Source organism: Hemitrygon akajei, chromosome 2 (genome assembly GCF_048418815.1).
Source record: "Hemitrygon akajei chromosome 2, sHemAka1.3, whole genome shotgun sequence".
Lineage (NCBI taxonomy): Eukaryota > Metazoa > Chordata > Chondrichthyes > Myliobatiformes > Dasyatidae > Hemitrygon > Hemitrygon akajei.
The window spans coordinates 104,700,635-104,716,448 of NC_133125.1; the positions used below are offsets into that span (position 1 = coordinate 104,700,635).

The 15,814-nt window shown below is 38.3% G+C and overlaps 1 protein-coding gene across 4 annotated transcripts in view; it reads right to left on the reverse strand.

Annotated features, from left to right (window-relative positions):
• Nucleotides 1–15,814, reverse strand: part of cacnb4a (calcium channel, voltage-dependent, beta 4a subunit) — a 441,145-nt gene that overhangs the window by 100,183 nt on the left and 325,148 nt on the right. For all 4 annotated transcript variants that reach the window (XM_073026725.1, XM_073026733.1, XM_073026742.1 and 1 more), the window contains one exon: nt 6,319–6,455. In XM_073026725.1, coding sequence (XP_072882826.1) covers nt 6,319–6,455 — 137 coding nt within the window. The remainder of the gene's footprint in view (nt 1–6,318; nt 6,456–15,814) is intronic.

Sequence of the window (15,814 nt, forward strand, 5' to 3'; positions counted from 1 at the left end):
GTAAAATGAGAGAAAAAGCTATAACCGATCATGGAGGAGAGAACTACTTAAGGTGTAGGCCACATGTAAACCAGTCTCTAGAGCAAGTCTTGAACTCATAGCATTGTATCTCAGATTTGAGAGAACTGTCTGCAGAAGTAAAATTCACCTCTAGGAAAGGTAAAGGAGGAAAGAAATAGTAAGAACCACAAAGTTTTTAAAGATTGACCTTAGCTCTGTCATGGGATGAAGTTAGGATACATCATTGGTATTGAATAGATGAAGCTGTACATGTCGGTTAGCCTGTCTATGATTTTATCTGGATATCTGATCAGGGAGTGAGTACTCAAAATAGAGAAGTGTTCTATTTCCCAGCTAATGATCTCCTTTGGGACTTTCACAACCCAAAAAAAACTGCATTTCACTGCAGCATCGGAATGCAAAGATTGTATAAAACACCCACTGTAGCCTCGAGCACAAAAGAGTCAAGAAAATTCCATGATAAACTCTGAATACAAAATTATTCATTCTTAGAATCTTAGAGTAGCAATGGCACAAGAGGCACTTCTCTGTAATGTCAAAGGCTGAGGAGGGACCCAGTAGAGGTTTATAAAATTACGGGAGGCATGGGTAGTCGTTTTCTCTGAGTATTAATATCAAAGGTGAGAGGACACAGCTTTCAGCTAAGAGGAGGAAGTTTAAAGCTGATGCTGAGGGTCAGTCTGTTTACAGAGAAAGTAGCAGAAGCCTGAAGTACACTGTAGGTAGAGGGATTAGGGAAGGAGCTCCAACCTTTTTTATGCCATGGAGTTGTACCATTAACCAAGGGCCTCTGAACCCCAGGTTGGGAACAGCTGGATTCGGGAGAAGAGGAGATGGGCCTCTTGCTTGCCCATTCTAATGCTTAATTCCTAAATAATTCTTTCCAATTGCCAACCAATGTTCTGATAGACTCACTCCACTGATCCATCCTGGTTTATTCTTACGTTACATGTGTTTATATTGCTCACTTTCAAAAAATAATAGTGTTTTCATTTCTACGTTTGGCAATTGTGAGGGAGCATACTTGGCAAATTCACTCCACACACACACACACACACACACACACACACACACACACACACACACACACACACACACACACACACACACACACACACACACACACACACACACACACACACACACACACCCCTCCCCCCCCCACCCCGTCATTCTGCTGTCGTTGCACTGAGTGTAAACACTTCAATGTCTTCCCTAGTATATCCTCATAATGGGTCCTAAACCGTGCTAATGCGCTCAATAAAATTTTAGGCTCATCAGCTGTGGTTGGCAGCTCCTGTAGGAGAAGGAAAACTCTGATCTCAAACCTTCGCTGCTTGAGGCTATACCCACTCACGGGGAAGACTTTGGGAGTAAAACCCAAAGAGAAATCGATAGCTGGAGTCTGTAAGGCAGTCCTACATTGAGTTCAATGCTGACAGGCAACTCCTGCGACGCCACTGGTGCCAAACTGTATCGGTCTCTGCCGTCCCTTTGGATTCATCAGCTGTGTGGAAAGGGCAGTCTGCTGCATGGGCAACAGCTCATCGTACTGCCCTGGATTGTTTGCAAACTGGCCTGAGTATCATGGAAACAGCTGGCATGCAACATACATGGTTAACTCAGACCAGTGGAGGGCCTCAGACAGTATCGTGGTCAGCACAGACAACGTGGCTTGAAGGACCTGTTCCAATGCTATATCACTCTACTGGAAGCTCCATGTTCAGGGAAGGATATTGGCCCATCAGGCTCATGCTTGTTTATGGGAGAAATGTATTTCAGACATGGCCTCAGTTCTAAGTTCAAATGTGTTTTAGCAAATAGGACTCTATCATTGCCCTGTCAAACTTACAGGGTCAGGTGTGTTGGGAGGCTGAAAGGAGCCCTAACTGATCTGTATAAAACTGTGAGGACAAAGACAGAGTAAGTAGGAAGTCCAAACACGAGAACATCTGCAGATGCTGGAAATCCAAGGCAACACACACACAAAATGCTGGAGGAACTCAGCGGGCCAGGCAGCGTCTATGGTAAGGATTGTTAGAAAGCACCTGTCCTCTCAGGTGAGAGATCAAAAAGTAAGGATGACAATTTAAAGTAATTGGAAGGTGTTACAGGTGGCACCAGGACTGGTGGAGTTGTGGACAGTTCGAAGGACTATCAAAGAATACTTCAGGATTTAGATCAGTTAGTAATATGGGCAGAGAAGCGGCACATGTGTTTAATCTGGGGGGAGATGCTGCACAGTGGGAGGTCAAATGAAATGAGAAAGTATAGAGTTCAAATTATTTATTTATTTTCTGTTTGTTTCTTTATTTACCTATCTATCTATTGAGGTACAGTATAAAATAGGCCCTTCCAGCCCTTTGATACATGCTGCCCAGCAACCCCCAATTTAACCCTAACCTAATCACAGGACAATTTACAATGACCAATTAACCTATCAACCAGTAAGTTTTTGGGTGTTGGGAGGAAACCCACCCCACGTGGTCAGGGGGAGAACGTAAACCTCTTTACAGGCAGTGGTGGGAATTGAATCTGGGCCACAGGGACTGTAAAGCAATGCGCTAACCACCACACTAGTGTGCCACCCCATAATAATGATAAACTTCTTAATATCATTGAGGTACAGTGGGATCGAGGGGGTCCAGGTCCATAGTTCACTGAATATGAGTGACACTAGTGGATAAGGTGGTAAAGACGGCATATGACATGTTTACCTTCATTGGTAAGGTGTTGGGAATAGGAGTAAGAAGGTCATGTTGCAGCTGGATCAAACTTTAGTCAAACTTGGAGTATTGCTTGCAGTTCTGGTCACCTGATTTTGGAGACTGTAGAGAGTGTACAGGAGAGGTTTGCCAGGATACTGCCTGGATTAACGAGTATGAGCTATCAAAAAAGATTGAACAAATATGGGTTGTTCTCTCCATAGCAGGGGCTCCCAATCTATTTTTTTAGGCCATGGACACCTGTCATTAATGGAAAGGTCCATGGACTCTAGGTTGGGAACCCCTGGTCTCGAGCATCAGAGGCTGAGGAGAGACCAGACAGAGGTTTTTTTTTTAATTATGGGAGACATAGGTAGAGTAGATAGAATGCTTGCCCCAGGGTAGAAATGTCAAACACCAGCGGACATGCATTTAAGGTTAGAGGGTGGAGGTTTAAAGCCAACACTAGGGACAAGTTTGTTTTTACATGGAGAGCGATAGGTACCTGGAATAAATTACCAGGTGTGGTAGTATTAGAAGTAAACAATTTAATAAAGTTTAAGAGGCTTTTAGACTGAGGGATATAGATGATGCGCAGGAAGAGGGTATTTAGTATAAATTGATGTCAAGATTGGCACAACATCGTGGGAGGAATGGTCTGTCCACCACCTAACTGTTATGAGTTCTATGTTCTAAGTTTATAAAATATTTCCCAGGAGAATGATGGTGTATGGATTTCACTGCCTATAAAAGCAGAAACATCACTACATTTAAAAAGTGCCTGAATTTATACTTGAAGAACTGTACTCGACAGGGCTGGGATTACACCGGGCGGTACCTTTTAGGCATCATGGGCATATTGAGCCAATTGGCTTCTTTCTGTGTAAAAATACCCAGTAATTCTACAAAATCAATTCCTCCTCCTGATATTGCAGGACTTATGTGAATGTAGACTAAAATAATGAAAGGTTGAAAACATAAAGTTAATTTTTAATGAGCAAGTAAAAAGGGGGAAGACAGGCAAGAATAGTGTCTTGTTGATGAGTTCATTGGATCCTTCAATTCATTGCCATCTCCACCAGCTTGCTTCATTCCTTGCAGAGTCCCAACAACTGGAAACATCCAGCCTAAGCCTGAAGAAACTGCTGGCTGGTGAATTTAAATCCAGCACCACCAAGCAGATGCAGCCACCAGCACCTCAGTACAAACAGATTTTTGAGTGGAAGAAGGGTTTACCCTTAATAGGCCCAACTCGTGCAAATACAAAAAAAAAAGTACCATTTCCACTTGTGTACCTTTTCCACAGTTCTTCAGGCATATGGCAGACAGTCAGGAAAACCTCTGCCAAAAAAAAGATTGCTGCCTCTGAGAGATCCGAAATCCCTCAGCAATATTTCCTAAAGTAATTTATTTCAGTTCATTGCAAGGTTCTGAACCTCTGCTGGATATAACTACAATCATTCAATGTAAAGCACCACTAGTACCTATACAACCCTTCCACAGTTAACAAGTATGAGAGAACAAGCTAAATATTTCACTGTAAGCCTTTCTACTTGGTTTCAGCACGACTAGCAGATCACCCATGTACAAACACACCACTGCTGCTGGATGAATCACAGGTACTGATTAGTCAGCACACAGGAGCAAGATCTGACACCCGGCTGGTGAGAGCAGCAACAATAATCCCTGCTTAGTGTCAGTAAGACTACTGAATTTATTGTTGACTTCAGGAAGGGGAAGGTGGGTGAACAAACACTGGTCTGCATTAATGTATTGGCAGTAGAGAGCGTAAGCAGCTTTAAATCCTTGGTGTTGCCACTCTGCACATCGATGCAATCACATATCCGTGTGCCAGCATCTTTACTTTCTTGGGTTAAGCAGGTTATGCATGCCACCAAACATTGTAGCAAGCTTTTACTGAGGTACTGTTGAAAGTACAGTACTGTGCAAAAGTCTTAGGCATGTATATATAGCCAGGATGCCGAAGATATTTGCACAATGCTGTGTTTATCAATGTGGAGCGGGGAGCGAGTTTGTAAATCTGGAGGTAACAAAGGATGTTGGGAATGGCAAGAGTTGGGCACCATGGGAGGGGTGTGGGACAGGTGGCAGAAAAGGAGTGCCAGGGTTGGGGGAGGGGTGGTGGGTGCCATGGGTGCAGACACACCCAGCCCTGAGACACCAGGCAAGATCAGTTGATTCCAAACAATTGGTTTATTGATCATTATAGTAAGTCGCTCTGGTGCTTCCTGCTCTCTCCCCTCTCCCTTCCCCTTTTCCTATCCATGATTCCCCTCTCCCTGCCCCCTTCCCACTCTCAAGTCACAAACGAGACGCATATCAGAATCAGGTTTATCATCACTCACATATGTTATGAAATTGGCTTTTTTTTGTGGCAGCAGTACAGTGCAATACATAAAATTACTACAGTACTGTGCAAAAGTCTTAGGCATCCTAGCTATATATTTCTGCCCCATACTTTGACACATTACTGTATTCGGACTGATTACAACATGGTCTAATATGGCTATTGAAATGCTCAGGGACAGAAGAAGCTGTAGAGAGTAGTGAACTCAACCTTATGGATCACAGGCAGATCCTTCCCCATCTTTGGTTGCAACAGCATGAGGCACTGCCTCAAGAAGGTAACATCTGTCATCAAAGTTCCCTACCCTCCCATTGTGGTAATACCATCTTCTCACAGCTGCCATCGGGCAGGAGGTACAGAAGCATAGAGTGTTGCCCCACCCGGCTGAAAAACAGCACCTCCCCTTCAACTATTTGGTTCCAGAATCAACCTGCACACCCCCAACAATGCCCCAGTATGGCATCACTATGAGCAGTGTGACCACTTGGCACAATGGACTTCCATTTTCAAAGTCAATGTTATTATCAAAGTACATATATGTCACCATATACAAGCCTGAGATTTATTTACTTGTGGGGATACTCAATAAATTTATAGAACATTAACCATAACAGTATCAACGAAAGACCGCCTAACGAGGGCATTCAACCAGAGTGCAGAAGACAACAAACTGTGCAAGTACACAAAGAATAAATAAAAATAATAAATAACTAAGCAATAAATAATCACTACTTTTTGTAGGATTTTCTGTTCTAGGGCTTTGGTGTTTCCATTCCTGACTGCCGTGCAGCCAGCCAATATTCTCTCTACTATACATCTGTAGAATTTTGTCAAAGTTTCAGATGTCATGCTGAATCTTTGAAATCCCCTGAGGAAGTAAAGACACTGCCGTGCTCTCTTTGTAATTGCACTTAGGTGCTGGGCCCAGGACAGGTCCTCCAAAATAATAACACCTAGGAATTTAAAGTTGCTAGCATTTTTTTCTTCTGATTATGTTTTTTCTTTTACAAATTTGTATAATTAATGTTTAATTTGACATTTTCTTGTGAATTCTGTGGGCTTGTAATGCTTCTAGAAGTAAACGTTTCATTGCACCTGTGCATACACATGCTTGTGCATATGGCAATATAAATTTGACTTTGATTTTTACTTTGAAACCCCCTAGATGAGTTTCAGAAATCAACACAGTGCATATAATTCGCAATCCAGTTTTCATATCCTTACCCGCTGTAAAAACGACCCTGTCGTGATTTCTGTTCCCGTTGTAATCGGATGTTCTCAAGTTTGAGGGGGCTTGGAATGAATCCAATTTCACACCCTTCTTTCACCAGTCGTCCAATCCACCAGTCATTGTTGTACTTCTGTTAAAACATACGAAGAAATCAGCTTTAAAATATTTAATAAATGTTAATTATGTTTATTCCTCTCCTACTCTACACTTTATGAATACCACTTGTAATGTGAAAATAAAGTGAAGGAATTACACACTGTTACCTTACAGTTAAAACATGGCCTGCTTTAAATTTCATTATGGTGTTCAAAGGGTTTGTACGATCATACTCCTCAATTTTAGCATCTGACTTTGCATGAACTGACGATGACTTATTTTGTAAAACATTTGTAAGCGGAAGAAATTAAAGCAATGTTGGTATTGGAAATCCAGGAATTCCATGCAAATAAGGAAGCAAAAGAAATTAGTATCAATTTTAAAACTACTAGAATAGTTAATGAGCTCATAAACAGATAAATCCTACTGGCTGGATGATCTATACTGCAGAATTTTGGAAGATGTGGTTGTTGATATCATGGATTCCCTGATTAATATCTTCCAAAATTCTACAGATTGCAGAATGGTTTCTGCATATTCTGCATAAATGTAACCTCTTATCCCTCTATTTAAGAGGGCATTGCAATGAGGTGGTGGAGTAGTGAGAGGGGGGAAGGAGAAAAGGAAACACCTGACTGTTAACCCAACCAAAGCAGCCAGATAAATAATGGAATCTGCAATTAAGAATGTGATATCTAGATAATTAGGAAATAATATTGTGATTGAGCAGGGTGATTACAGATTTATGAAAAGTAAATTATGTTGGAATAAAAGTGGTATTTCTCATAATGATGGGAAGATGGTGGGAATTTACTGAATGATTTATCGGATTTTCAGATGACTTCAGGTAAGGTCTGGCACACAAGTCTGGCGGACAAAATGGTGCCAATGAACCACAGCGATGTTCTGTGGGATACATACAGTACTTCTAAATATACCTCTTTTGAGTTACTCTCATTGCAATCTGAAGCATGTAATTTCCTTTTGAACACCCAAGTTGGTGTGGTCTTTCATTGGTTCTGCTATTATTCTATTATGGATTTATTGAGGAAATGAATCTTAGTGGTTTATATGCTGACATATATGTACTTTGATAATAAATTTACTTTGAACTTTGAGCATCAATCTACATAGAATTGAAGGTAACATTCCAATATCAAACAAGCAAGCAATAAAGAGTCAGAACAAATGAGTCTTGCTTAGGTTGTCAATAAATGACCTGAGGGGAATGAGGGACTAGGAGGAATTGATGCTTGGCTAACAAGATATTCGCAATCAAAAATTTGGCTGAGGAGAGTAAATGAACATTTTAAATTTTGTTGATGACATGAAACTAGACAGGAGTGTGAGTAACGATGAGGATGCAGGATAACAGAGGAGTTCAGTGATTGGGCAACAAAATAGCAGATGGAATAATAATGTGGAAAAAATATGAGATTGTCCACTTCAGCAGATAAAACATTAAATGTTTTATAAATAAGAGATTTGGAAATATTGGTGCTGAAAGGGCTGAAGTTAAAAAAAAGTTAACATGCGGGCAATTATGAACTGGTATTTTGACCTTCAGTGTAAAATGTTATGAATGCATGAGGAAAGATGTACTTCCAAGTTGGGCTTTAGTGAGACCATAGCTGGCATTTTGCAGCTTGTCACAGAAGTTTAGAAGAATGAGGGGGGATCTCATTGAAACCTACCGAACATTGAAAGGCCTAGATAGAGTGAATGTGGAGAGAATGTTTCTTATAGTGGAGCACTTTAGAACCGGAGGGTACAGCCTCAGGATAGAACTATGTCCATTTAGAACAGTGATGAAGAGAAATTTCTTTAGCCAGAGGATGGTGAATCTGTGGAATTCTTTGCGACAAATGGCTGAGGAGGCAAGTCATCGAGTACATTTAAAATGGAGGTTGATAGGTTCTTGATTAGTCATAGCATCAAAGGTTACGGGAGAAGGCAGGAGAATGGAGTTGAGATAATAAACCTGCCATGATGGAGTGGCAGAACAGACTCAATGGCCTAAGTCTACTCCTATGTCTTATGGTATAGTGAAGAAATTTGGTTATCTTACTGAAAAATGAAATATGCATACCAAAGGGATGCAGAAACTCACCAGGCAGGTTTATGAGATGTCAGATTTGTTATGTCAGCTTAGTGTCTTGTCTAGAATTTAGAAGATTGTAATGTGACCTCAATGTAATGTAAAGAGACTAGAACTAAAAAAAATGTCCAAGTTGATAGGGTAGTTAAGAAGGGATATTGTGTGTTGTCCTTCATTAGTTGGGGGAATTGAGTTCAAGAACTGTGAGGTAATATTACAGCTCTATAAAACGCTGGTTAGACCACATTTGGAATATTGTGTTCAGCTCTGGTCATCTTATTATTGGAAGGATATGGCAGCTTTAAAGAGTGTGCAGAGGAGATATACCAGGATGATGCCTGGAATAGAAAGCGAGTCTTATCTGGATTAGAGAATCTGTCTTATGAGCACAAGTTGAAGGAGCTAGGGTTTTCTCTTTTGAGAGGAGGAGGATGAGAGTTGACTAGATAGAGCTATAGATTGAGGCACAGATTATAGGGAGATTTTTTTTTCCTGGGCAGAAATAGCTCATACAAGGGGGCATAAATGTAAGATTAATTTTATGGGAGAAAAGTACAGGGGGGATGTCAGAGGTAGATTATTTACACAGAGAGTGGTATTTGTGTGGAACACACTGCTGGGGTGGTGGTGAAGGAAGATACATTAGGGACATTTAAGAGACTCTTGGATAGGCATATGGATGAATGAAAAATGGAAGGTTATGTGGGAGGGAAGGATTAGAGTGGTATTGATCTTATAGGACATTAAAGGGTCAACATGACATTGTGGGCTGAAAGGCCTGTACTGTGATGCAATGTTCCATTTTTCTATGCAAGTCTGATATCTCTACCTAAGGAAGGCTAGAAAGAGACAATAGAAACGCTGATTCCTGATGGTGGAGGGGAGATCAGCTGATGAATGTTTTCTCACCAGTCCAGAATGGTCCTTAACTCTGAGACTGCCATTCTCAATCCTTGCCTCTCCAGCCAGAGGGAACATCATTACACCATCAACTCTGTGTGATCTCATCAGAGCTCTGTCAAGCTGCCAACAACAACATTGTTCTGCATGTTTTCTTTCAGTGAATTGTGTACAAGAGCACCAGGATCTCGCTGAACGCTGTCACTATTCAGTTTATTCTCATTGAAAAATATAATTTTTTTTCTTTATTTTCTCTAACAAAGTGAATGCTTTCACACTCTTACACATTGTATTCCATTTGCCATGTTCTTGCTATTCAGTTTGCCTATGTCCCCTCAAAACATTTTTGTATCCTAATCAAAATGCTACTTTGCTACTTTGATTTGTACTTTGGAAGTACTAAATGTGGAGTGTCCATTTCAGACTTGCTCTAGTAACTAAAGATGTCAGGCTTTCTTACATATCCACTTTACTGAGCCATGTCTAGGGAGCATGCACACATTAACGACCACCTTTATTGCACTCTGTGGTGCTGCATTACATACATTCTTGGTACAGACCACCAACGAGCACAATTTACTTCCTTAGAAGCTGAAGGAGATTTGGTATGTCACCAAATATTCCAACAAACTTCTACAGGCACATTTTTGAAAGTATCCTGCCTAGACTAGCGACCAATCTGGATATCAGAAGTTTGAGTGGAGGGGATTTCACTCAGGTCCACTGCCCAAGTAGAAAAATGCAGCAGTGAATCATGGCATCTTACTTGAGCTCACACCAGTGACCAGTCGGTGTTTGGGATTGATTAGCAAGAGTAAATTAAAGGAAGGCAGTGGCAAGCTCTGCGACCATCGTCTGAGTGGATAGAGTCAGAGTGGTGAGGCTTTAGCTTTTTGAGGCTTCAGAGAAGGCAAAAAGGAAAAGCTCAAGGTTCAGTTTGTTCTTTCTTTCCCTTCTTTACATCTGCTCAGTTAGAACGGTAGAGCTGCCAGGCAAGATATTTGAATGCTCCTCTTGTGGGATGTGGGAAGGCAGGAAGACCTCCAGTATCCCTGATGACTACACCTGCAAGAAGTACTTCCAGCTGCAGCTTCTGACAATCCGTATTAAAAAGTTGGGACTGTTGTTTAGATCCAGTTTTGGATAGGTCAACTAAAGTTGCTACAAAATCAAAAGTAATAAAACTAACTTTATCATTAATGAAAGACTTAAACCTGATTGATATATGGAGAAAAATTAATCCAAGAGACAGAGATTATTCATTTTATTCAAATAGACATAAAACTTACTCAAGGATTGATTTTTTTTTATTATCAAAAAATATTCAAGATGGAGTGAAAAGTGTGGAATATAAAACAAGAATACTGTCAGATCATTCCCCCTTGATAATGACAATGATAATAATGGATAAGGAGGAATTGATTTATAGATGGAGATTTAATTCAATTTTATTAAAACGTCAAGATTTTTGTGATTTTATGAAAAAACAGATTCAATTTTTTTGGATACAAATTTACATTCAGTTGAGGATAAAATTGTATTATGGGAAGCGATGAAAGCATATTTAAGGGGTCAGATTATAAGTTATACGTCTAAAATTAAGAAGGAATACATGGCAGAAATAGATCAATTGGAAAAAGATATCATAAAGTTAGAAAAAGAATCTCAAAGATATATGACAGAAGAAAAACGAAGACAACTTGTTAATAAAAAACTACAATATAATACACTCCAGACATATTGTACAGAAAAAGTAATTATGAGAACTAAACAGAAATATTATGAATTAGGTGAAAGATCACATAAAATTCTTGCTTGGCAGTTGAAAACAGAACAGGCTTCTAAAACAATAAATGCAATTAGAACAAGTGTAAATAAGGTTACTTATAAACCTTTAGAAATTAATGAAACTTAAAAAAATTTTTATACTGAACTATATCAATCAGAATCACAAAATAAGATTGCTGAGATAGATAAATTTTTATCACAAATAACCCTTCCAAAATTAAATTTGGAAGAACAGAAAGGATTAGATATGCCCTTTACATTAAAAGAGGTTGAAGAAGCTTTAGGATCACTTCAGGGAAATAAATCCCCAGAAGATGGTTTTCCTCCTGAATTTTATAAAAAATTTAAAGATTTATTAATTCCTCCTTTTATGGAATTAATATACCAAGTGGAAAGAATGCATAAACTCCCACAATCTTTTTTAACAACGATCATAACTGTATTGCCAAAAAAAGATATCCTTTAAAACCAACATCATATAGGCCTATTTCTTTGTTGAATACAGATTATAAAATAATAGCAAAAATTTTATCTAATAGAATATCTAAATATTTACCCAAATTAATACATATGGATCAAACAGGCTTTATTAAAAACAGACAATCAATGGATAATATAACCTGGTTACTTAGTATAATTCATTTGGCACCAAAAAGAGAGGAAATCAGTGTGGCAATTGCTTTGGATGCAGAAAAAGCATTTGATAGATTGGAATGGGATTTTTTATTTAAGGTATTGGAAAAATATGGATCTTTTATACAATGGATTAAAACCTTAAATACTAATCCTCAAGCTAAAGTAGTTACAAATGGTCAGATTTCAACACCATTTTGCTTAACGAGGTCAACTAGACAAGGCTGCCCATTATCACCTGCTTTATTTGTATTGGCAATAGAACCATTAGCTGAATTAATTAGAACAGATTCAGATATCGGGGGCTTTAGAGTTAATCAAGAAGAATATAAGATTAACTTATTTGCTGATGATGTTTTGATTTACTTAACAAACCCACTGCAATCTTATTGTATCTATCTATCTATCTATCTTTGCAAAGATTATTTTTTAGATTGGAAGAATATGGGAAAGTATCAGGGTATAAAGTAAATTGGGATAAAAGTGAAATTTTACCCCTTACCAAAGGAAATTATAATTAATGTCGATTAGTAACTCCATTTTGATGGTCAATAAATGGGATAAAATATTTAGGTATTAGAGTTGATAATGATGTAAAAAAATTATATAAACAAAATTATTTTCCATTATTAAAAAAAATAAAAGAGGATCTTGATAAATGGATGATGTTACCAATAACATTAAAAGGTAGAGTTAATGCTGTAAAAATGAATATATTTCCTAGATTGCAATATCTATTCCAAACTTTACCAATACAATTACCTCAGAAGTTTTTTCAAGAACTGAATAAATATGTAAGGAAATTTCTTTGGAAAGGAAAGATGTCAAGAATATCATTGGAAAAATTGACATGTAAATTTGATTTAGGAGGGTTACAACTTCCAAATTTTAAGAATTATTATAAAGCAAATCAACTTAGATTTATTGTGTCTTTTTTTGATGAAGAAAAACTGGCATGGATTAGAATAGAATTAGATAAGATAGGAGAAAACATACCAGAAGATTTTATATATAAATGGGAATCCAAATGGATACGGGAAAAAAAAGAATCTCCTATATTAAGACACTTGATTGATTTATGGAATAAGGTAAATATGGACGATGAGATAAAGAAATCTTTATTAGTAAAAAGAACTTTAATTCAAAATAGACTTATTCCTTTTACAATGGATAATAAACTTTTACATAATTGGTTCCAAAAGGGGATTAAATATATAGGTGATTGTTTTGAAGGAGGAATATTGATGTCGTTTGATCAATTAAAAAATAAATATAAAATATCAAATAACACTCTTTTCTGTTATTTTCAATTAAAGGCTTATTTACGAGAAAATCTGGGACAAACAATGTTGATGCCAAAACCTAGTGAAATAGAAATATTAATTCAAAATGGAAAAATTAAAAAATTTACATCTTGTATGTATAATTTGATTCAAAAACAGCCAATTAAATCAGGAATTCATAAATTAAGACAAAAATGGGAATCTGATTTGAATGTTAAAATTGATGGAAAAAACTGGTCAAGATTATGTTCTGATAGTATGAGAAATACAATAAATGTTCGACTTAGATTAATACAATATAATTTTTTACATCAATTATATATAACACCACAGAAAATAAATAGGTTAAATTCAAATATGTCTGACCAATGTTTTCGATGTAATCAAGAAATTGGTACTTTTTTACATTCTACTTGGTCTTGTTTTAAAATTCAACCATTTTGGATAAATCTAAGACTTTTATTGGAACAAATTACTGGAGTACAACTCCTGCATAGTCCAGTATTATTTTTATTAGGAGACATTGAAGGGACAATACCGAAACTTAAATTGAATAAGTATCAGAAAAAATTTATAAAATTTGCATTGGCAGTAGCCAAAAACGTTATCGCAGTTACTTGGAAATCTGATTTATATTTAACTATGGATTGTTGGAATAATGAAATACATAGTTGTATTCCACTTGAAAAAATTACATATAATCTAAGAAGTAAATATGATATATTTTTGAAAATTTGGCTCCCATACTTACAAAAGATAGGATTACATACATAGGTCCTTTGAAGATAAAATTATAAAGTAATTGGGGAAAGTAAAAATAAATATTAAAATTATTTTGAACTCCATGGAGCATGTGGGGATCCTCCGATATCCAGGCTATCTTTCTCTTCTTTTTTTTCTTTCTTTAGACAAGGGTTAAGGGGGGGGGGAGGGTTAATATTATTTTTTTCACTATTTCATCATCTCTTTTATTCTTGTAATTTTCTAAAATTTAATAAATAAATTTTTAAAAAACAGAGCTACATGACACTAAATAAAAATTAAAAAAAAGTTGGGACTGGAACTGGATGAACTCCGGATCATTCAGGAAGCTGAGGGGGTGATAGATAGGACATATAGAGAGGTAGTTATATCCAAGGCGCAGGACACAGGAAACTGGGTGATGTTCAGGAAGGGGTTAAGCAGCCAGTGCAGAGTGCCCCTGTGGCTATACCCTCAAGAACAGGGATATCACTGTTGGGGGGCATGACCTAACAGAGGAAAGTCTCAGTGGTCAGGTCTCTGCGGCTCAGGAGAGAAGAGGCACGCTGTGGTGATTGGGGATTGGTAGATAGGTGATAACGTGATTAACTGGATCAGCAAATTTGTGGATGACACCAAGTTTGGGGTTGTGGTGAACACTGAGGAAGGCTATTATGGCTTGCAGAAGGAAAAATGGGCTGAAAAATAGCAGGTAGAATTTATGCAGACAAGGGTGAGGTCTTGCACTTTGGTAGGACCAAACAGAGCAGGTCTTACACAGTTAACAATCGGGCACTGAGGAGTGTGGTAAGACATTGGTGAGGCCTAATTTGGAGTATTGTGTGCAGTTTTGGTTACCTACCTACAGGAAAAGATGAAAGCAAGGTTGAAAGAGTGCAGAGAAAATTTACAAGGATGTTGCTGGGTCTGGAGGACCTGAGTTATAAGGAAAGATTGAATAGGTTAGGACCATATTCTTTGGAACACAGAAGATTGAGAGGGGATTTGATAGAGCTATACAAAATTATGAGGGGTAGAGGTTGGTTAAATGGAAGCAAGCTTTTTCTACTGAGGTTGGGTGGTACTACAACCAGAGGTCATGGATTAAGAGTGAGAGGTGAGAAATTTAAGGGGAACATGAGGTGAAACTTCTACACTCTGAGGGCTGTGAGAGTGTGGATCAAGCTGTCAGAAAAGAGGTGCATGCAAGCTCGATTTCAACATTTAAGAGAAGTTTGGAGAAGTACATGGAAGGTAGGGGTATGGAGGGCTGTGGTTCCAGTGCAGCTCGATGGGAAAAGGCAGTTTAGGTGGTTTAGTCATGGAGGAGATGGACCAAAGGGCTTGTTTCTATGCTTTACTTCTCTGGGATTCTAGTTGCATCATGGGGCCAGCTATGACAATTCCAACACAGAGCTATGCAAGGGGCTACCGAGAGTAATGGACACAGTCTGGTACATCAAAGGTAGAGCTGCAGCACCATAAACATAGGAGCAGAATTAGGCCATTGAGTCTACTCCATTTATTATGATTATGTCTGATTCATTATGCCTCTCAAACCCATTCTCCTGCCTTCTCCCTGTAATCTTTGGCACCCTGACTAATAAGAACCCATCAATCTCCATTTTAAGTATACCCCATGTTCTTCCCTCCACAGACATCCATGACAATGAATACCACAGATTCACCCCCCTCTGGCTAAGGAAATACCTCCTCATCTGATGTTCTAAATGAACATCTTTCTATTCTAAGGCTGTACCCTTCTGTCCTTGACTCAACCACTACAGGAAACAACATCTCCACATCCACTCTATCAAGGCCTTTCAATATTCAATAGGTTTCAATGAGATCACCCTTATTCTTCCAAGTTCCAATGAGTAAAGGCCCAGAGCCATCAAACGCTGCCCATATGTTAACCCTTTCCGTGCCTGGAATCATTCTTGTGAACCA